At 45.8% G+C, this 22,024-nt stretch overlaps 1 protein-coding gene and 1 pseudogene across 1 annotated transcript in view; both read left to right on the forward strand.

Annotated features, from left to right (window-relative positions):
• BAIAP2L2 (BAR/IMD domain containing adaptor protein 2 like 2) overlaps positions 1–22,024 on the forward strand; it is a 216,787-nt gene that overhangs the window by 189,874 nt on the left and 4,889 nt on the right. The window contains exons 8-12 of the mRNA XM_063941534.1: positions 8,001–8,141; positions 9,767–9,854; positions 18,508–18,736; positions 20,226–20,282; positions 20,427–20,607. Of these exons, the coding sequence (XP_063797604.1) occupies positions 8,001–8,141; positions 9,767–9,854; positions 18,508–18,736; positions 20,226–20,282; positions 20,427–20,607 (696 nt within the window). The remainder of the gene's footprint in view (positions 1–8,000; positions 8,142–9,766; positions 9,855–18,507; positions 18,737–20,225; positions 20,283–20,426; positions 20,608–22,024) is intronic.
• On the forward strand, positions 4,760–4,877 carry LOC134958892 (5S ribosomal RNA; annotated as a pseudogene).

Here is a 22,024-nt window from a genome sequence, read left to right on the forward strand (position 1 = left end):
CCTTGAACATAGGCCAGGCCCTCAGCCGTTCCTTGCCACTCCGTGTCGTAAATGGCACGTTGGCAAGTTTACGCTTCTCCTCAGATGATTTTGATTAAGATTTTTGGGTCATTTTACTGAGCTTTATGTTTTTGGATTTTACATGCTCTCTACTATGACATTGGGCATCGGCCTTGGCAGACGACGTTGATAGCATTTCATCGTCTCGGCTATGACTAGTGGCAGCAGCTTCAGCACGAGGTGGAAGTGGATCTTGATCTTTCCCTATTTTACCCTCCACATTTTTGTTTCTTCATTTAATGTGTGGAATTATATGCCAGTAATATATCAATAGCAATGGCCTACTACTATATATACTGCGCACAACTGAAATGCACCACAGGTATGGATGGATAGTATACTTGACGACACAGAGGTAGGTAGAGCAGTGGCCTATTGTACCGTACTGATATATATTATATACTGGTGGTCAGCAAACTGTGCAAAACTGAAATGCACCACAGGTATGGATGGATAGTATACTTGACGACACAGAGGTAGTTAGAGCAGTGGACTACTGTACCGTACTGCTATATAGTATATACTGGTGGTCAGCAAACTGTGCAAAACTGAAATGCACCACAGGTATGGATGGATAGTATACTTGACGACACAGAGGTAGGTAGAGCAGTGGCCTACTGTACCGTACTGCTATATATTATATACTGGTGGTCAGTAAACTGTGCAAAACTGAAATGCACCACAGGTATGGATGGATAGTATACTTGACGACACAGAGGTAGGTAGAGCAGTGGCCTACTGTACCATACTGCTATATAGTATATACTGGTGGTCAGCAAACTGTGCAAAACTGAAATGCACCACCGGTATGGATGGATAGTATACTTGACGACACAGAGGTAGGTAGAGCAGTGGCCTTCTGTACCGTACTGCTATATAGTATATACTGGTGGTCAGCAAACTGTGTAAAACTGAAATGCACCACAGGTATGGATGGATAGCATACTTGACGACACAGAGGTAGGTAGAGCAGTGGTCTACTGTACCGTACTGCTATATATATCATTATACTGGTGGTCAGCAAAATTCTGCACTGTCCTCCTACTATATACTACAATGCAGCACAGATATGGAGCGTTTTTCAGGCAGAGAAAGTATAATACTGGTGGTCACTGGTCAGCAAAACTCTGCACTGTCCTCCTACTATATAATACTGCTGGTCCCCAGTCCCCACAATAAAGCAATTAGCACACTGAGCACAGATATTTGCAGCACACTGTGCACAGTCAGATATGGAGCGTTTTTCAGGCAGAGAACGTAGATATTTGCACTTGCAGCACACTGAGCACAGATATTTGCAGCACAATTTGCAGCCCACTAAACATAGAAACTGAGAGGACGCCAGCCATGTCCTCTCACGATCATCTCCAATGCACGAGTGAAAAATGGCGGCGACGCGCGGCTCCTTATATAGAATATGAATCTCGCGAGAATCCGACCGCGGGATGATGACGTTCGGGCGCGCTCGGGTTAACCGAGCAAGGCGGGAGGGTCTGAGTCTGCCTCGGACCCGTGTAAAATGGGTGAAGTTCGGGGGGGTTCGGATCCCGAGGATCCGAACCCGCTCATCACTAGTGTATATACATCTAGGCATACTGTAGTTCTCAGTTGCACTGACATGTCCTCAGTAGACTTTACCTACACGAAAACAGCCTGTCAAAGCCATTATGCCTCGTCAGTCGTAAGTTTAGATGCAATTGAGATAAACACAATTCTGTATCGTCCCTACTTGCGTACACTCCTTCTTGGTAAGTACACAGTGCAATATACTGTAGATAAAAAAAAACTGAGTCTGTACTGGTAATAATAAGCATAGGTAAGTATAATAAGAAATATATATACAAAACCAATATTCTGGACTGTAGTACTTAAATTTTATACAGTGTTCTACTGGTGGTGCTCCCGGAATTATTTGTAGATACAGACTACACAATTCCCAAAAAGAGAGAGGAAGACAAAAAGATCTCTTCCAGGAGCACTCTTTATCTATGATAATCAGGGCCGGTTCCAGCGCTTTTTGCGCCCCGGGCGGGAAATAGGGGGCATGGCTTCATGCCGGGGGCATGGTCAGTTACGCCCCCTGTTCAGAGTAGCGCCGCTGAAACGCTGTGCTGTGCGCGATGACGTCATCGCGCACCGCACAGTAAAGGTCATCTCCATGAAGGGAAACTAGACGCTACGCATCTAGTTCCCTTCGCAGCGGGCAGCTGGGGGCAGTAGCGGAGGGCAGCTGGGGCAGTAGCGGATCTTGCCATGGTGCGGCGCCCTCCGGATGGCGCCGGCGCCCTCCGGAAGGCGGCGCCCCGGGCTAAAGTCCTGCTTGCCCGTGGCAAGATCCGCTACTGATGATAATGTATATATTTATAATGGGTAAGATAATAAAATATCCAGTACTGAACTTTCAAAGAGAGGGAAACATAGGTTACTAATAAAACATAACTTTTAATTCTATAATGAGGTATAAAAAAGAACAATCAAGAAAGAAAGTTCTTTCAGGATCAGTGAATATGTTAATTGGGACACATAGGCCCTAATTCAATATACGATCAGCTTCCCTAACATGCGGGGAAGGGGGGGACGTCTAGCACAGGGCTAGTCCACCCCGCATGTCAGGTCCTACCCCGCTGCACGAGTACAAAAGCATCGCACTGGAGCTACTCGTCGCTGTCCAGGTCGCAGCGGCCCGCCCCCCGCACGGTCCAGGCACGCCTGCATTGCCCGGACCGCAGCTCTAAACGGCGGCCAAAGTAGTTGTGTTTTCCACAAATATTGGAAGTTACATTCCTGCAATATTGTTGCATGCTTTGTCTATCTTCACACTTCATGACCTTTAGCTGTAACTGAGTAACAGTGAACGAGACAGAGAATTCTTTCTAGGTCAGAATATCTGTTTTATTAAATTAAATTTATATTTAATAGAGAATTTCTTAATTGTGCATGTGATGGTGATGATACTAAAAAAGCTTCTGGAATGATAATGTTGATATTGAACCGTAATTATGGTATAAAATACTATATGATCTACATGTGAGACCTTATATACTCTCATCTCATTACTCACTTAATTTTCAGGACTCTCGTCAGTGATCCAGAGTAGGTGTCCATTTTGGGTGGCCCTAGTACACACCTCTGCCTAACACTGAAAGCAGATCCTACATTTGCTTATTTCCATCTTTTTTACTGGCATTTATCTTTAAAAAATTTTTTATTTCACATGTACTATTATGATATTACCTTTTATAATTTACTTTTTCTCCTTTCAATACTGCGCTTAATCGTGAACTCTCATCAACGATTCTTTGAGTGATTCATATCCTACAACCAGGGCTGTCTCTAGCCAATTTGGCTCCCAGTGCAAGATTTCAAAATGCGCCCCCCTTCCCCCATATAGATATAAAATGAAAAAGTATGCACGCACCGAAGGCGCGCGCGCTCCCACCAAGAGGTGTGGTCTCGTTAAAATGGGCGTGGTCTCGTTAAAATGGGCGTGGCCTCGTCTGAAAAGACACCCTTACACCCCAGTTTTTGACCTTGCACTGACTGATCACGGCGACCACAGGAAAAAAATAAAAAAAATATATTATGCCATACACCGCAATGCCTTTGATACATTAAATACCCATTTTACACATTACGGCAGGCAAGTGTCCCCATTTTACACATGTAGCAAAGATATTTCAGAACACAGTGCGCAATTAATCAAAGAATGCAGCTACACAATGTACAAGAGTGTGCATCCAAGAACACACTTACAAGACAGTGGAAAAAAGAGTCCCCATTTTACACATTATGGCAGGCAAGTGTCCCCATTTTACACATGACGGCAGGCAAGTGTCCCCATTTTAGACATGATGGCAGGCAAGTGTCCCATTTTACACATGACGGCAGGCAAGTGTCCTCATTTTACACATGACGGCAGGCAAGTGTCCCCATTTTACATATGACGGCAGGCAAGAGTCCCCATTTTACACATGACGGCAGGCAAGAGTCCCCATTTTACACATGACGGCAGGCAAGAGTCCCCATTTTACACATGACGGCAGGCAAGAGGCCCCATTTTACAAATGACGGCAGGCAAGTGTCCCCATTTTACACATGACGGCAGGCAAGTGTCCCCATTTTACACATGACGGCAGGCAAGAGGCCCCATTTTACACATGACGGCAGGCAAGAGGCCCCATTTTACACATGACGGCAGGCAAGAGTACCCATTTTACACATGACGGCAGGCATGTGTCCCCATTTTACACATGACGGCAGGCAAAAGTTCCAATTTTACACATTATGGCAGGCAAGAGTCCCCTTCTACAAAGAGAGGGAGCGGGAGAGAGAGAGACAGAGTGTTATACTTACATTTGCATCGGCATCCACCAGCCAGCTGTCCTCTACATCCCGCTTCCCGCTCTGGGCTGCGGCTCTGTGACCCGCATCTCCCTCCTCCTGGCTTTCTTACCCACCCGCCCGTGTCCTGGCTCCCCCCTCTTCCCCGTCATTACTACTCTGTACGTGGGTTGGTGTTTCGCGTGATGACGCGTTTGCGTTGTGACGTCACAACGCAAACGCGTCATTACACGAAACTCCGCACCCCCAAGCAGAGTAGAAATGACGGGGAGGAGGGGGGAAAACCAAGAGAGCCACCAAGAGCCTCTGCGTGCGCCCCGTGCAAATGCACACCTCGCCCGCCGCAAGAAACGGCTCTGCCTACAACCATACCACAGTGAATCTGCCCAATCTCATTTGATCTTGGAAGCAATAAATTAATGGGCCTGGTTAGTACCATGGAGGGGACCCCGTGGGAATACCAGGTGTTGTAGGGTTTATCACGAAGCTAGCGAACGAAAACAGCTAGCGAACAACTCGGAATGAGGGCCTATGTGTCCCAATTAACAAATTCACTGATCCTGAAAGAACTTTCTTTCTTGATTGTTCTTTTTTATACTTCATTATATAATTAAAAGTTATGTTTTATTGGTAACTTATGTTTCCCTCTCTTTGAAGGTTCAGTACTGGATATTTTATTATCTTACCCATTATAAATTCATACATTATCATAGATAAAGAGTGCTCCTGGAAGAGATCTTTTTGTCTTTCTCTTTTTTGGAATTGTGTATTAAGTACACAGTGCGCAAACACACAATATACAATTGCAGAAGGGCATACATTTTTTTTCTCAGTATACCGTAAGTCCCAAAAAGGCTAATCAGTGTATACAGAACATTAACTATGGCTTCATTTGGTTGGTAACTGACAAATTGAGAATCTCATGGTGAAATCCACTGATTCTCATTTTTGTGGACCGAATAGGGACGGCCCTAATCCCCATAGAATAACAACAACCCTACATTTAGGTGACAGGGAGAGGCAGTGGGTGACAGGGAGAAGCAATGGGTGATGGACAGAGGCAGTGGGTGATGGGCAGAGGGTGACAGGAAGAGGCAGTGGGTGATGGGCAGAGGTTATGGGTGACAGCAGAGGTAGTGGGTGAAGGGGCAGATGGTGACAGGAAAAGGCAGAGTGTGACGGACAGAGGCAGTAGGTGAAGGGCAGATGGTGACAGGAAGAGGCAGTGGGTGATGGGCAGAGGGTGATGGGGAGAGGCAGAGGTTATTGGGCAAAAGGTGGCAGAGGGTCACGGACAGAGGCAGTGGGTGATGGGCAGAGGGTGACAGGAAGAGGCAGCGGGTGATGGGCACCTAATAGTATATAGAGTATTAGCGTGCCTTCCAGTAATTAAGTGGGTATTGATAGGCAGCTAACCAGGGATAAACCACCTGCCGTAAAGGCAATATGCCTCACAACAATACATAAAAAATAGACAGCGCCTGAAAACCAACTTAAAGCAATGTCTCAGATTAAATGTATTAAAAATGTATTCATACAATAGTAACTAAATATATCTAAAATGTGAAAAAACATTCAATTCACAAAAGCAGTTTATCTATTAAAGATTAGTTCTTAACAAACACTGGGAAAGTTTATGAATACAGATGTATACAATAACTGGAGGGATGGTAAGAAAAACAGCTGGTATATAGCTGTTGAAGCCCCAGCAGTGCTGGTGATGATTACCGTACACATATAGTACCTCACTGTTATCAACAGGCAAGTGCTCCGGATTACCTTGTTTGTTAATTTTCTGGTACAACCAGTGGTGCAAGTAGAAATTTTTTCTTAGCGGTAATCATAGTAAAAAAATGGGCGTGGTCACGTGGCATGAGGGGGAGTGGTTACATGACAATTGGCCACATTATGCCACACATTGTAATGCCCCTTGCAAATTATGGCAAACACTGTAATGCCCATTACACATTTTGCCACACACTGTAATGCTTATTACACATTATGCCACACACCGTAATGCTTATTACACATTATGCCACACACCGTAATGCCCATTACACATTATGCCACACCGTAATGCCTTACATATTATGCCACATGCCGTAATGCCTATTACATATTACGCCACAAACAGTTATGCCACTGACACCATTTTATGTCCCACACACAAAAATGCCTCTTAAACATTATGCCCCAGTGGTGGGCTGGTGGTACTGTGTACCACCACCATATTTCTTAATGGTACTCTATACCACCCCGTACCACCCTACTTTCAGCACTGGGTACACCAGTATCTGGCTCCAGTGAGCTGTGTGTACAGATCTCACATTTGCAGATATGACGGATGCCAATTGTGAGCACCTCCACATGCAGTTGCACTCCAATAAAAGTGCAGTCCAACTAGATCTCTCCATGATCGGAACATCAATCACCTGCCGTTTTCAGCGCCGCTCAGATGTAGGCAATGATGGTAACCAATCGTATGTGCTCCGGCAAATGATTCAGTTTTACCCACCAGAGTTTCCCGCATGCACAGAAGCCAGCAACACTTCTAGAACACATAGTGTATGCTGAGACAGCAGCTCTGTCACAGGACTTACACAATATGATTAAGCGGTGCTGCTCCCCTGTCCCCGCTCAGCGCTCAGTGTCCCGGATTCACCTTCCCGCCAGCCACCGGGACCCGAACGTTAGAAAGGAGGATGGAGTGACCAAGTAGTCACGGACGTTTGGTAGGACAGGGGCCCCCTCTCAGTTAAGTGCATATCAGTAATAGCGTGCAGGAGGACTGATGGAAGTAGTGGAAGGTCAAGCGGTAGTAGCGGACGGCAGGTAGTAGTAGCAAGCGGGAAGGCTGGCGGATGGTAGTAGCGCCCCCCCCCCCCTCCTCTCTGTCTGTCTGGGCCCGGGACTCCAGTACAAGCAGACCCCCCCTGATGGCGGCCCTGGAGACTGAGGCCATGTACACACCACGTCGATCAGAAATTGGTCTGGTTTTTGAGCCCAGAACAAGTGATATTGAGCGTACATACTGTACAACTTTGCCAATGACTGAATTAATACATGGTATCGTTTGATCATATACAATTTATTGCTGCTCCTGTACACACGAGAACGATCACTGACTAATTTTAATCATGAGCTGTACAGTCTTCAGAGACCAAATCGGACCGACATATCATGTGGTCGTCTGGTTGGTCGTACACACTACACATTGTGCATCAGATTATATAAAATATCATCTGTTTAACCTGCAGCACAGGTAACCAGGGGATGTCGTAGGCGACCTGCGGGAGCGCTCAATTGTGCACACATTCTAGACAATGTACATAATTTGACGTTACGTAATGGCAAATCATCCTGATATCGCTCTAGTGTGTACCCAGCCTAAAGGTACGACAATTTAAGGAATTAATTTTTAAGCTTTTTACACGCCTTACCAAAATGTGCATTTCAGTTCAAGCTTTGCACATCAAACTGTAATATAAAGACGATTAATGAATTAATGTAAGGTTTGTCACTTCTAAAAAGAGCGAAAGAGCGATTGAACTGTCTAATGTCTTTATGTTTATTGAACTTAGATCTCACCTTGCTTTTAGGCACAGGGGCTGCTGAACACACGGGTGTCCACATGGAAAGAACAGATTGATATAAGCAGAGCTCAGAATGCCCCAGTTTCTCAGTCTCAGAGTTATACACCTAGTCGGCAAACCACAAGCCCAAGGGACTCCATGAATATGGTAAGAAGACACAAATTCTGTGCTCTCTGAGTATGGCAAGTTGACTTTGTTGAAACCTGAAGAGCACTACTGTGCAGTCTCCATGATGCTTCTTTGGGGAGGCAGCAAATCATTTACCAAGATGGCCAATGTCTGGTCTTCTGTGAATACGCAGCGCCATCGTGACACTGAGTAAGAGTACCACAGTGGGACACAGATATGTTCCACTTACAGTATCTCAGTGAGACCCTGTAACATACTGGTTTCCACGCCCCAGTCACTGCTTGTAACCTGCACCGATGTCTTCATACAGTCGCCGGCTGGTGATCTGTATGCCCAGAGTCTGTTACATGCATAAATGTGAGCATGGCTGTACATTCACTATATGTGTATATATATATATATATATATATATTGATCCTCGATACTCCCCTAGATAAGTACTGTGCTGTTTCATTACTTTGAGGGGGATTCTATGGTGTATACTATGACTCTGCCATACATCACCAATAGTAAACACATATCTCAACAGACTCACTATAATAAAGAATAATATTTAAGGAAGTATAACATAGGTACCAATCTAACCACAGTCTATGGGCCAGATTAAGCCAATGTTCCACGCTACTGAGCGATTTTTGGCAGATTGAGCATGTGCCGTGATTGCATTGTGCATGTGCCAAGGTGCTGCTGAAATCCCGCTGGCAATGAGGATTTTGTTGACTGACAGGAAGGGACCATTTGGAAGAGGTGGTGGGGAGTGGTTGCAAAAACGCAGGGGTGTGTATCTGACATCAGTTGCAAGCTCTTACCTACAGAAACATGTTGCCTGTTTTCATTTCTGGGTGGAAGCTCCACTTTCAGATAGCAGTTACGAAGCGGGAAAAAACAGCACTTGCAATTTAATTTGAGTCCATCTCTGAATCAGGCTCTATGTGCACAAGTCATAGGTCCACAGCATATAGATATTAGTATTGATTCTAGCAACCTGCACCTGTCACAGCCTGTGCATTCCTCTTTTCTGCCTGGGGTATTGCTCTATGCTCTGGTGCTTCTAGCACACTCTGGTCTGTATTTCAGCACTGAGATACAGACCAGAGCGTGGTAGAAGCACCAGAGAAGAGAGCGACACCCCAGACAGGAAAGAGGAACTGCACTGGTTGTAACAGGGTAGGGTGCTAGAATGAACACTAAGATATCAAAATATTAGTGAATGACCGCAATAAGAGCTTGAGTTTTGCAGTGTGAAAGCATTTGCTGAGGTTCTCATAAGCATAAACATAACACTCAGTAAAGTCTGGCACCACCTTAAAGTGTGACAGTACTAAGGTTCCATTCCTTGTGAACAGTCCACACCCAGACACTCCTAAAAGCATCTTATATTGCAGAAATAACATTTACTATTATTTTCATTCTATTAATATTTAGAGACATAGAGGTCTATTTACTAAGCCTTGGATGGAGATAAAGTGCACGGAGATAAAGTACCAGCCAATCAGCAACTACCTGGCATGTCACAGGCTGGGTTTAAAAAATGATAGTTAGGAGCTGGTTGACTGGTACTTTATCTCTATTCACGTTATCTCCATCCAAGGCTTAGTAAATAGACCCCACTGTTCCCAAATAATTATAATTGTCTACTTTAGATGCCAAGATCTGTGGTAGATGTCCTATCCATGGTGAACCGTCCAGCTGAGACTGCCAAGACAGGACTGCAACGTACGCCATCTGTTGGTGAGCTAAAGGCCAAAAAACTTATCCTACCATCTTAAATGTACGGTATCCTGCAGTGCCGTAACTAGGCATTTTAGCGCTGTGTGCAAGAAACGGAATTGGCGCCCACTCCATGCAAGATAGGGGCAGGGCGTGCTTGAAAATATATAGGGGCGTGGCTTTATGGGGAAGGGGCGTGGCCACAAAATAATACCAATTCATACTACGGTGCACAGTAGTCTCCATTATTCAAATTACGCTGCACAGTAGTGCCACTAAACCAGGTAGAGCCCCTTTTACACATTACCGCAGAAAGTCCCCTTTTACACATTACGGCAGACAGCGTCCCCCTTTTTGCACATTACGGCAGACAGCGTCCCCTTTTTACACATTACAGCAGACAGCGTCCTCCTTTTTACACATTACGGCAGACAGCGTCCCCTTTTCTCTAACGTCCTAAGTGGATGCTGGGGACTCCGGGTTTAGCGGCTCCGCAGGAGACAGGGCACAATAATAAAAGCTTTAGGATCAGGTGGTGTGCACTGGCTCCTCCCCCTATGACCCTCCTCCAAGCCTCAGTTAGATCTTTGTGCCCGGCCGAGAAGGGTGCAATCTAGGTGGCTCTCCTGAGCTGCTTAGAATAAAAGTTTAAGTTAGGTTTTTTATTTTCAGTGAGTCCTGCTGGCAACAGGCTCACTGCTACGAGGGACTTAGGGGAGAGAAGTAAACTCACCTGCGTGCAGGATGGATTTGCTTCTTAGGCTACTGGACACCATTAGCTCCAGAGGGAGTCGGAACACAGGTCTCACCCTGGGGTTCGTCCCGGAGCCGTGCCGCCGACCCCCATTGCAGATGCCGAAGTTGAAGAGGTCCAGAGGTCCAGAAACAGGCGGCAGAAGACTTTCAGTCTTCATAAGGTAGCGCACAGCACTGCAGCTGTGCGCCATTGTTGTCAGCACACTTCATACCAGCGGTCACTGAGGGTGCAGGGCGCTGGGGGGGGCGCCCTGGGCAGCAATGTATTATACCTTTTTTATGGCTAAAATACATCACATATAGCCCTTGAGGCTATATGGATGTATTTAACCCCTGCCAGATCTCACAAACTCCGGGAGAAGAGCCCGCCGTTTTAGGGGGCGGGGCCTATTCTCCTCAGCACACGGCGCCATTTTCCTGCTCAGCTCTGCTGTGAGGAAGGCTCCCAGGCTCTACCCTGCACTGCACTACAGAAACAGGGTTAAAACAGAGAGGGGGGGCACTTATTTGGCGATATGATTACATATGTGAAAATGCTATAAGGGAAAACACTTGTATAAGGGGTTGTCCCTGTATAATTATAGCGTTTTTGGTGTGTGCTGGCAAACTCTCCCTCTGTCTCCCCAAAGGGCTAGTGGGGTCCTGTCCTCTATCAGAGCATTCCCTGTGTGTGTGCTGTGTGTCGGTACGTGTGTGTCGACATGTAGGAGGACGATGTTGGTGAGGAGGCGGAGCAAATTGCCTGTATTGGTGATGTCACTCTCTAGGGAGTCGACACCGGAATGGATGGCTTATTTAGGAATTACGTGATAATGTCAACACGATGCAAGGTCGGTTGACGACATGAGACGGCCGGCAAACAAATTAGTACCTGTCCAGGCGTCTCAGACACCGTCAGGGGCTTGTAAAAACGCCCATTTACCTCAGTTGGTCGACACAGACACGGACACTGACTTCAGTGTCGACGGTGAAGAAACAAACGTATTTTCCTTTAGGGCCACATGTTACATGTTAAGGGCAATGAAGGAGGTGTTACATATTTCTGATACTACAAGTACCACAAATAAGGGTATTATGTAGGGTGGGAATAATCTACTTGTAGTTTTTCCTGAATCAGATAAATTAAAGTGTGTGATGATACGTGGGTTTCCTCCGATAGAAAATTATTGGAGGTATACCCTTTCCCGCCAGAAGTGAGGGCGAGTTGGGAAACACACCTTAGGGTGGATAAGGCGCTCACACGCTTATAAAAACAAGTGGCGTTACCGTCTCCAGATACGGCCGCCCTCAAAGAGCCAGCTGATAGGAAGCTGAAAAATATCCTAAAAAGTATATACACACATACTGGTGTTATACTACGACCAGCAATCGCCTCAGCCTGGATGTGCAGCGCTGGGGGGGCTTGGTCGGATTTCCTGACTGAAAATATTGATACCCTTGACAGGAACAATATTTTATTGACTATAGAGCATTTTAAGGATGCATTTCTATATATGCGAGATGCGCAGAGGGATATTTGCATTCTGGCATCAAGAGTAGATGTGATGTCCATATCTGCCAGACGATGTTTATAGACACGACAGTGGTCAGGTGATGCAGATTCCAGACGGCACATGGAAGTATTGCCGTATAAAGGGGCGGTCCATGGGACCTGGTGGCCATGGCAACAGCTGGAAAATCCACTTTTGTTACCCCAAGTCACATCTCAGCAGAAAAGGACACAGTCTTTTCAGTCTCAGTCCTTTCGTACCCATAAAGGCAGGCGGGCAAAAGGCCAGTCATATCTGCCCAGGGTTAGAGGAAAGGGAAGAAGACTGCAGCAGGCAGCCCATTCCCAGGAACAGAAGTCCTCCACAGCTTCTGCCAAGTCCGCAGCATGACGCTGGGGCCATACAAGCGGACTCAGGTGCGGTGGGGGGTCATCTCAAGAGTTTCAGCACGCAGTGGGCTCACTCGCAAGTGGACTCCTGGATCCTACACGTAGTATCCCAGGTGTACATTGGAAATTCGAGACGTCTTCCCCTCACAAGTTCCTGAAGTCTGCTTTACCAACGTCTCCCTCCGACAGGGAGGCAGTATTGGAAAAAAATTCACAGGCTGTATTCCCAGCAGGTGATAATCAAAGTACCCCTCCTACAACAAGGGAAGGGGTATTATTCCACACTATATTGTGGTACTGAAGCCAAACGGCTCGGTGAGATCTAAAAGATTTGAACAATTACATACAAGGGTTCAAATCAAGATGGAGTCACTCAGAGCAGTGATAGCGAACCAGGACGATATGGTGTCACTGGATATCAGGGACGCTTACCTACATGTCCAAATTTTGCCCTTCTCACCAAGGGTATCTCAGGTTCGTGGTACAGAACTGTCACTATCAGTTCAGACGCTGCCGTTTGGATTGTCCACGGCACCCCGGGTCTTTACCATGGTAATGGCCGAAATGATGATTCTTCCTAAAAGAAATATGGACGCTTTCCTGATAAGGGCAAGGTCCAGAGAACAGTTGGCGGTCGGAGTAGCACTATCTCAAGTAGTTCTACGACAGCACGAGTGGATTCTAAATATTCCAAAATCGCAGCTTTTTCCGACGACACGTCTAATGTTCCTAGGAATGATTCTGGACACAGTCCAGAAAAGGATGTTTTCTCCCGGAGAAGAAGATCAGGGAGTTATCCGAGCTAGTCAGGAACCTCCTAAAACCAGGAAAAGTATCAGTGCATCATTGCACAAGGGTCCTGTGAAAAATGGTGGTTTCTTACAAAGCGATCCCATTCGGTAGATTTCACGCAAGAACCTTTCAGTGGAATCTGCTGGGAAAATGGTCCGGATCGCATCTTCAGATGCATCAGCGGACAACCCTGTCTCCAAGGACAAGGGTGTTTTCTTCTGCGGTGGCTGCAGAGTGCTCATCTATGAAAGGGCCGCAGATTCGACATTCAGGACTGGGTCCTGGTGACCACGGATGCCAGCCTGAGTGGCTGGGGAGCAGTCACACAAGGAAAAAATTTCCAGGGAGTGTGATCAAGTCTGGAGACTTCTCTCCACATAAATATACTGGAGCTAAGGGCAATTTACAAGGCTCTAAGCTTAGCAAGACCTCTGCTTCAAGGTCAGCCGGTATTGATCCAGTGGGACAACATCACGGCAGTCGCCCACGTAAACAGACAGGGCGGCACATGAAGCAGGAGGGAAATGGCAGAAACTGCAAGGATTCTTCGCTGGGCGAAAAATCATGTGATAACACTCTCAGCAGTGTTAATTCCGGGAGTGGAAAACTGGGAAGCAAACTTCCTCAGCAGGCGTAACCTCCACCCGGGAGAGTGGGGACTTCAGCGGGAAGTCTTCCACATGATTGTAAACCGTTGGGAAAAACCAAAGGTGGACATGATGGCGTCCCGCCTGAACAAAAAACTAGACAAATATTGCGCCAGGTCAAGGGACCCTCAGGCAATAGCGGTGGACGCTCTGGTAACACTGTGGGTGTACCAGTCAGGGTATGTGTTCCCTCCTATGCATCTCATACCAAAAGTACTGAGAATCATAAGAAGGAGATGAGTAAGAACGATACTCGTGGTTCCGGATGGGTCAAGAAGGACTTGGTACCCGGAACTTCAAGAGATGCTCACGGAAGAACCGTGGCCTCTACCTTTAAGAAAGGACCTGCTCCAGCAGGGGCCTTGTCTGTTCCAAGACTTACTGCGGCTGCGTTTGACGGCATGGCAGTTGAACGCCGGATCCTGAAAGGGCATTCCAGATGAAGTCATCCCTACCCTGGTCGAAGCCAGGAAGGATGTAACCGCAAAACATTTTCACCGCATTTGGCGAAAATATGTTGCACCACGGCCAAGAAGGTCCCTACAGAGGAATTCCAACTGGGTCGTTTCCTACATTTCCTGAAAACAGGACTGTCTATGGGCCTAAAATTAGGGTCCATTAAGGTTCAAATTTCGACCCTGTCAAATTTCTTCCAGAAAGAACTGGCTTCAGTGCCTGAAGTTCAGACGTTTGTAAAAGGGGTACTGCATATACAGCCTCCTTTTGTGCCCCCAGTGGCACCTTGGGATCTCAATGTTGTTTTGAGTTTCCTAAAGTCACATTGGTGATCCACTCACCACTGTGGAATTAAAATATTTCACATGGAAGGTGAAGATTCTATTAGCCCTGGCTTCAGCCAGGCGTGTGTCAGAATGGGCGGCTTTATCATATAAAAGCCCTTACTTAATTTTTCATTCTGACAGGGCAGAATTGAGGACTCGTCCTCAATTTCTCCTTAAGGTGTTTTCTGTTTTTCACATGAACCAACCTATTGTGGTACCTGCGGCTACTAGGGACTTGGAGGACTCCAAGTTACTTGACGTTGTCAGGGCCCTGAAAATATATGTTTCCAGGACGACTGGAGTCAGAAAATCTGACTCGCTGTTTAGCCTGTATGCACCCAACAAGATGGGTGTTCCTGCTTCTAAGCAGACGATTGCTCGCTGGATTTGTAGTACAATTCAGCTTGCACATTCTGTGGCAGGCTTGCCACAGCCAAAATCAGTAAAAGCCCATTCCACAAGGAAATGGGCTCATCTTGGGCGGCTGCCCGAGGGGTCTCGGCTTTACAACTTTGCCGAGCTGCTACTTGGTCAGGGGCACACCCTGACTGAGGAGGACCTGGAGTTCTCTCATTCGGTGCTGCAGAGTCATCCGCACTCTCCCGCCCGTTTGGGAGCTTTGGTATAATCCCCATGGTCCTGACGGAGTCCCCAGCATCCACTTAGGACGTTAGAGAAAATAAGAATTTACTTACCGATAATTCTATTTCTCGTAGTCCGTAGTGGATGCTGGGCGCCCATCCCAAGTGCGGATTGTCTGCAATACTTGTACATAGTTATTGTTACAAAAATCGGGTTATTCTTGTTGTGAGCCATCTTTTCAGAGGCTCCTTCGTTGTTATCATACTGTTAACTGGGTTCAGATCACAGGTTGTACGGTGTGATTGGTGTGGCTGGTATGAGTCTTACCCGGGATTCAATATCCTTCCTTATTATGCACGCTCGTCCGGGCACAGTATCCTAACTGAGGCTTGGAGGAGGGTCATAGGGGGAGGAGCCAGTGCACACCACCTGATCCTAAAGCTTTTATTATTGTGCCCTGTCTCCTGCGGAGCCGCTAAACCCCATGGTCCTGACGGAGTCCCCAGCATCCACTACGGACTACGAGAAATAGAATTATCGGTAAGTAAATTCTTATTTTTACACATTACGGCAGACAGCGTCCCCTTTTTTACACATTACGGCAGACAGCGTCCCCTTTTTACACATTACAGCAGACAGCGTCCCCTTTTTACACATATGGCAGACAGTGTCCACTTTTTACACATTACGGCAGACAGCGTCCCCTTTTTACACAGTACGGCAGCCAGTCCCCCTTTTTACATGTTACAGCAGCCAGAATAGAGAAATAGAGAGAGAGAGAGAGAGAGAGAGAGAGAGATACCATCTCTCCCTGCTGGCAGTCAGGCTCCTCGTGCTGGCAGATCCCGGGCAGGGGAGGAGGAGGGAGGGGGACTGGAGCCGCAGCAGCGCTATGTAATTGGTAGAGGCACTGCAGCAGCAGTCCCCTCTCCTTCTGTATTGGCTGCCCGCCGCTGCTGTGGATGCTGGGATGAAGGAACCCCTCCAGTCCCCCTCCCTCCTCCTCCTTCTCCACTGCCTCCGACGCTGCTGCTCTCCTCCCCTGCCTCCGGACCGGCTTCACCAGCGCGGCACACACAGCAGAGGCAGCTTGTAATAAGTAAATTTGACTCATTACAAGCCGCTGGCCATTGCGCCCTCAGGGCAACTGCGCTGTGGGCCAGGCACACCTGGCACACACGTAGTTACGACGCTGGTATCCTGTGCTGTAGATAATGCAAGTGATTACATTATAAAATGTGCAATATGGTGACACAATGGTTAGCCTTGCCGCCTCGCAGCACTGGGGTTATGGGTTCAGTTCTGACAATGGCGTATCTGTGTATAGCTTGTATCTTCTCATTATGTTTACATTGACTTCTTCTGGGTGCTTCAATTTTTTCTCACACTCTAATGATACACTGTTAAGTTAACTGGCATCTGATGCAATTAACTGTAGTGTGTATGTCTATGTGGTAGGGAATATTGGGCCTAATTCTGAGTTGATCGCAGCAGCAATTTTGTTAGCAGTTGGGCAAAACCATGTGCACTGCAGGGGAGGCAGATATAACATGTGCAGAGAGAGTTAGATTTGGGTGGGTTATTTTGTTTCTGTGCAAATACTGGCTGCTTTATTTAGATTGCAGATTGAACACACAGCACCCAAATCTAACTCTCTCTGCACATGTTATATCTGCCTCCCCTGCAGTGCACATGGTTTTGCCCAACTGCTAACAAAGTTCCTGCTGCGATCAACTCAGAATTACCCCCATAGGGCCTAATTCAGAGTTGATCGCATTAGCAAATTTGTGAGCAGTTGGGCAAAACCATGTTCATTGCAGGGGGGGGGGGGGGGGGGGGGGCAGATACAACATGTGCAGAGTGAGTTAGATTTGGGTGGGGTGTGTTCAAACTGAAATCTAAATTGCAGTGTAAAAATAAATCAGCCAGTATTTACCCTGCACAGAAACAAAATAACCCACCCAAATCTAAATGTCTCTGCAAATGATATATCTGCCCCCCCCTGCAGTGCACATGGGCCCTCATTCCGAGTTGTTCGCTCGCTAGCTGCTTTTAGCAGCATTGCACACGCTAAGCCGCCGCCCTCTGGGAGTGTATCTTAGCTTAGCAGAATTGCGAACGAAAGATTCGCAGAATTGCGAATAGAAATTTCTTAGCAGTTTCTGAGTAGCTCCAGACCTCCTCAGCCATTGCGATCAGTTCAGTCAGTTTCGTTCCTGGTTTGACGTCACAAACACACCCAGCATTCGCCCAGACACTCCCCCGTTTCTTCAGACACTCCCACGTTTTTCCCAGAAACGCCAGCGTTTTTTCACACACTCCCAGAAAATGGCCAGTTTCCGCCCAGAAACACCCACTTCCTGTCAATCACACTACGATCACCAGAACGATGAAAAATCCTTGTTATGCCGTAGGTAAAATACCTAACTTTTGTGTAAAATAACTAACCGCATGCGCTCTGCGAACCTTGCGCATGCGCAGTAAGCGACTAATCGCAATATAGCGAAAATCGGCAACAAGCTAACAACTCGGAATGACCACCATGGTTTTGCCCAAGTGCTAACAAATTTGCTGCTGCGATTAACTCTGAATTACCCCCATAGAGTGTAAGCTCCACTGTGGCAGGCACAGATATGAATGATTATATATTCTCTGTAAAGCTCAGCATAATATGTAGGTACTATATCAATAATTTTTGTAAATAATTAACTATAAAATGTTGTTACTGTGTTCTTGCATGTAAAACTACTCTTTAGTACAGGTTGAGTATCCCATATCCAAATATTCCGAAATACGGAATTTTTTGAGTGAGAGTGACATAGTGAAACCTTTGTTTTCTGATGTCGCAATGTACACAAACTTTGTTTAATACACAAAATTATAAAAAATATTGTATTAAATGACCTTCAGGCTGTGTGTAAAAGGTGTATATGAAACAAATGAATTGTGTGTATGTACACATACTTTGTTTAATGTGCAAAGTTATTAAAAATATTGGCTAAAATGACCTTCAGGCTGTGTATATAAGATGTATATGAAACATAAATGCATTCTGTGCTTAGACTTAGGTCCCATCGCCATAATATCTCATTATGGTACGCAATTATTCCAAAATACGGAAAAATCCAATATCCAAAACACTTCTGGTCCCAAGCATTTTGGATAAGAGATACTCAACCTGTATACATATATTTCAGTAATTGTCTCTTAAAATTACTTATTCATTTCTGTTGCAGGATCCTTGAGCAATGTTCGTGGCCGTTCTAGTTCCTTCGGTGAGGTGGCAGTAGCTGCAGTGGTAGCGGCTGCAGTCAGTGCAGGAAATAGGAGGGTTCAAGCAATTGTAGACCACAACCCAGGAGGAAACCGCACCATGCTGCAATTTTCAAAAGGCGATGTGATTACGGTGCTGGTACCAGAAGCTCAGAATGGCTGGCTATATGGGAGACTTGAGGGTCTATCCACGTGAGTCGGGTTTAGAGAATGTATTACTGTGGCGAATTTACATAGGCATAGATACATGGATTGGCCCTGGATCTGTGCAAGAAGAAAAAAAATTATTATTATCAGTCACGTTGTACAACATTTTCCAACAGAGTGCACAAAATATTCCACAAGAGGTATCGGATACTGGGGAAATCTTGTGAATACATTAGTGACGTGCGGTGGGGTGAGGCAGGTGAGGCAGAGCCTTTCCTGTCATACTAACATTTGTACAAGAGTTTTGACTGCATAAAGAATGTGAAAAATACAAAGAATATTTTTGAAATATCTTCTTTGCATTATTCTAATAATTTTTAAAGCCAAAACTCTGGAGTAAAAACTAGTCTATGGCAGGTGAGGCAGTGCCTCACCTGGCTAACTTTTTTGCACGTCTCTGATCAAAACTCGCCAAATTTCCAGGAGTTTATACTGCTGCACCTGTGTATAATGCCCCGATGTACGCTTTGGCTCATATATTGCATGTAAATCTGGCTCTGGTGGTAGCCAATGCCTCCTGAGCTATTTAACTCACAGCATGTCCCTGCTTAGCCGTATGCTCCAGGTTTTGCACAGCCTTTTGTAATATTACGGTTGCAAAATGAAAGGTCTATTTATTTAAATAGAAGTCCAGCTTCCTATATGAAGTATAAGCTGAAATAAAACAAGATTTTTGGACTTGAAAATCCAAATATCTTCTAGAGAACACAGGATTGGTAACACATGGCACTATAATATGTTGGGCCTAAGCATCTAAAAGGATTATTATATAACAACTTATGGAGGGATGAAATTGTTATACACAGTGATACCATCAAGGAGTAATGGCATTCTGCTGAAGTCCAACAGCTGGGATATATTGCAGCTATGAAACATTATAGAGTGCTGGGAACAATGGTGGTCATTTCGAGTTGTTTCTCTAGCTGCATTCATTCGCAGCGCAGCGATTAGGCAAAAAAAGTCAGTTCTGCGCATGCGTATGCGGCACAATGCGCACGCGCGTCGTACTATTACAACAAACGATGTAGTTTCACACAAGGTCTAGCGACGCTTTTCAGTTGCACTGCTGACCGCAGAGTGATTGACAGGAAGTGGGTGTTTCTGGGTGTCAGGGAGTGAGTGAAAAAACGCAGGCGTGCCAGATAAAAACGCAGGCGTGACTGGTAAAACGTAGGCGTGGCTAGCTGAATGCAGGGCGTGTTCATGATGTCAAAAGAGGAACTAATTAGTCTGCAGTGATCGCAAGCTAGGAGTAGGTCTGGAGCTACTCTGAAGCTGCACAAATTTATTTTGTAGCCGCTGTGCGATCCTTTCGTTCGCACTTCTGCTAAGCTAAAATACACTCCCAGGGGGCGGCGGCTTAGCGTTTGCACAGCTGATAAAAGCAGCTAGCGAGCGAACAACTCGGAATGAGGGCCAATATGTATAAGATGGGAAATGATCACTAACTGTTCCTCCTTTGTTATCCACACAGGACTGGCTGGTTCCCCGAGGCTTATGTAAGATCCTTGGACACAGACCACCATTCCAGGTAAGACAGATATTTAGAGACGGGTCTAGTCTTTATATTCAGTGGTATATCTTGCAAGCATTTCTTAATTTAGCGTGATCATACAGAAATTGACTTTTAACATGTTTTGCGTGCAATCTTGACAATACTGGGCCCTCTCTGCAGGCCGTCCAGCATGCGCAGTGCACACAGTGCCAGTGATCTACTGGACACATCTGACAACCTTCAGCAACCAAATTACAGGCAGAATGCCATGGAACAGAGACCGACCAACAAAAACAGCCAAAGAGGACAGGAGTCCAACGCAGCTCCTCCACCCCCTTCATTAAACAACAATGGTGTTAAGGTAAGAGCACTAGAGGATAGCCTTAGCTTCAAGCTTATCCCCAACAACCCAGCAGAATAGAAATGTCTTTAGCAATTTCTCGTTGCCATGGCAGGACATGATATTTGAGGCAGAAGCTCATCTGGCAGTGAGGTGCACCTACTGTAGCTTAGCCACTACCCAGCCAGAAGCACATTACTATGCAGCTCCATGGGGTCCGCACACACCTGTTGGCAGAAATGTGCATGTTTTTATTACTAATTTAACCGGCTAATGAGTAGCCTCTGATGGCAGGTACATTCTTGTAAGGATTAGGCTAGACAGGCAATTATTGATGCTTTCTGAAGATATAGGGGCCTACCATTTTATATTTTCATTTTTAACAAATCTGCACTTGGAAGCCTTAGAATACAATGCCAGTGTTATCTGGCAATGCCAAGTCACGGAGGAGCAGTAGTGACATGGACTTGCTGGCTATCAAGGGAAAGCTAAGCAGTGCTCGTCTGCCCCGGCAATTTTTATTTATTTTTAATAATGATAAATAGCCCAGAAAAATACTGCTGCAAGGATTACAGGGTTATTTAATCAGTAGAGTCTATAATCTCATAATCTAGATTGTGCAGTTTGTATTTGTTCTGCTACACAGGCTGTTTTTAATTAGTTTATAGTGCTGAGTGCCTTCAGTCTCAAATATTTAAATGGAAAAAACACATGAAGGTTTTATTTTCTTGGGTGAACAACATCATGACATGAATCCTGTAAAAGTAATATGTTTTGTTGAATCTCATGAGGTTCAACCATTTAAACTGTTTTTTCACTTTGTGTTGGTGGTAATTCTTGTCACTACTGCCTACAGTTAGGTGAGCCATAGTATGCGATGCTAGGTGCAGGCTGTGTGCAAGCTTTGCAGACACTTGTAATATCCACAAGTTAGACATCCACACTACCCACATTGACAGACACGTCCCCATCTTAGCTTACAGCATACATACTGTATCCAAGTTTTATCTGTCCCTACATTACATACACTTCACCGGACACATACACTCACCCTCCTTTCTCTTCCCAGCAGGGTCCCTTTAGCTCCATCCTTACGTCCATGACCCTTGAGCCACTCTTCTGGTGGATACAGGATGACAGCTCTGATTGTTGAACCGTATGATCCATGTTACCGCTGCCAGGCCCTGCATGGGGGATCCCACACTGTGGCAGAAGGGGAGGGTTAGAGATATGCAGAAAATAAATGGGAACCACAGAATAGGCCACAGTGTGCCACCATTCACTGCAGGGTGTGCGTGCAAGTCGTGTTGTGTGTTTTGGTTTTCGGGGATGAGCAGAACAATTCTAAATTAGCTGATGGGTGACCTAAGATTTATAACAGAAAGCAGATTGAGGCATTCCAAATTCTGCTTAACAGATAATGAGTTCTGTTCATAAT

The sequence above is a fragment of the Pseudophryne corroboree genome, chromosome 9 (genome assembly GCF_028390025.1).
Source record: "Pseudophryne corroboree isolate aPseCor3 chromosome 9, aPseCor3.hap2, whole genome shotgun sequence".
Classification (NCBI taxonomy): Eukaryota; Metazoa; Chordata; class Amphibia; order Anura; family Myobatrachidae; genus Pseudophryne; species Pseudophryne corroboree.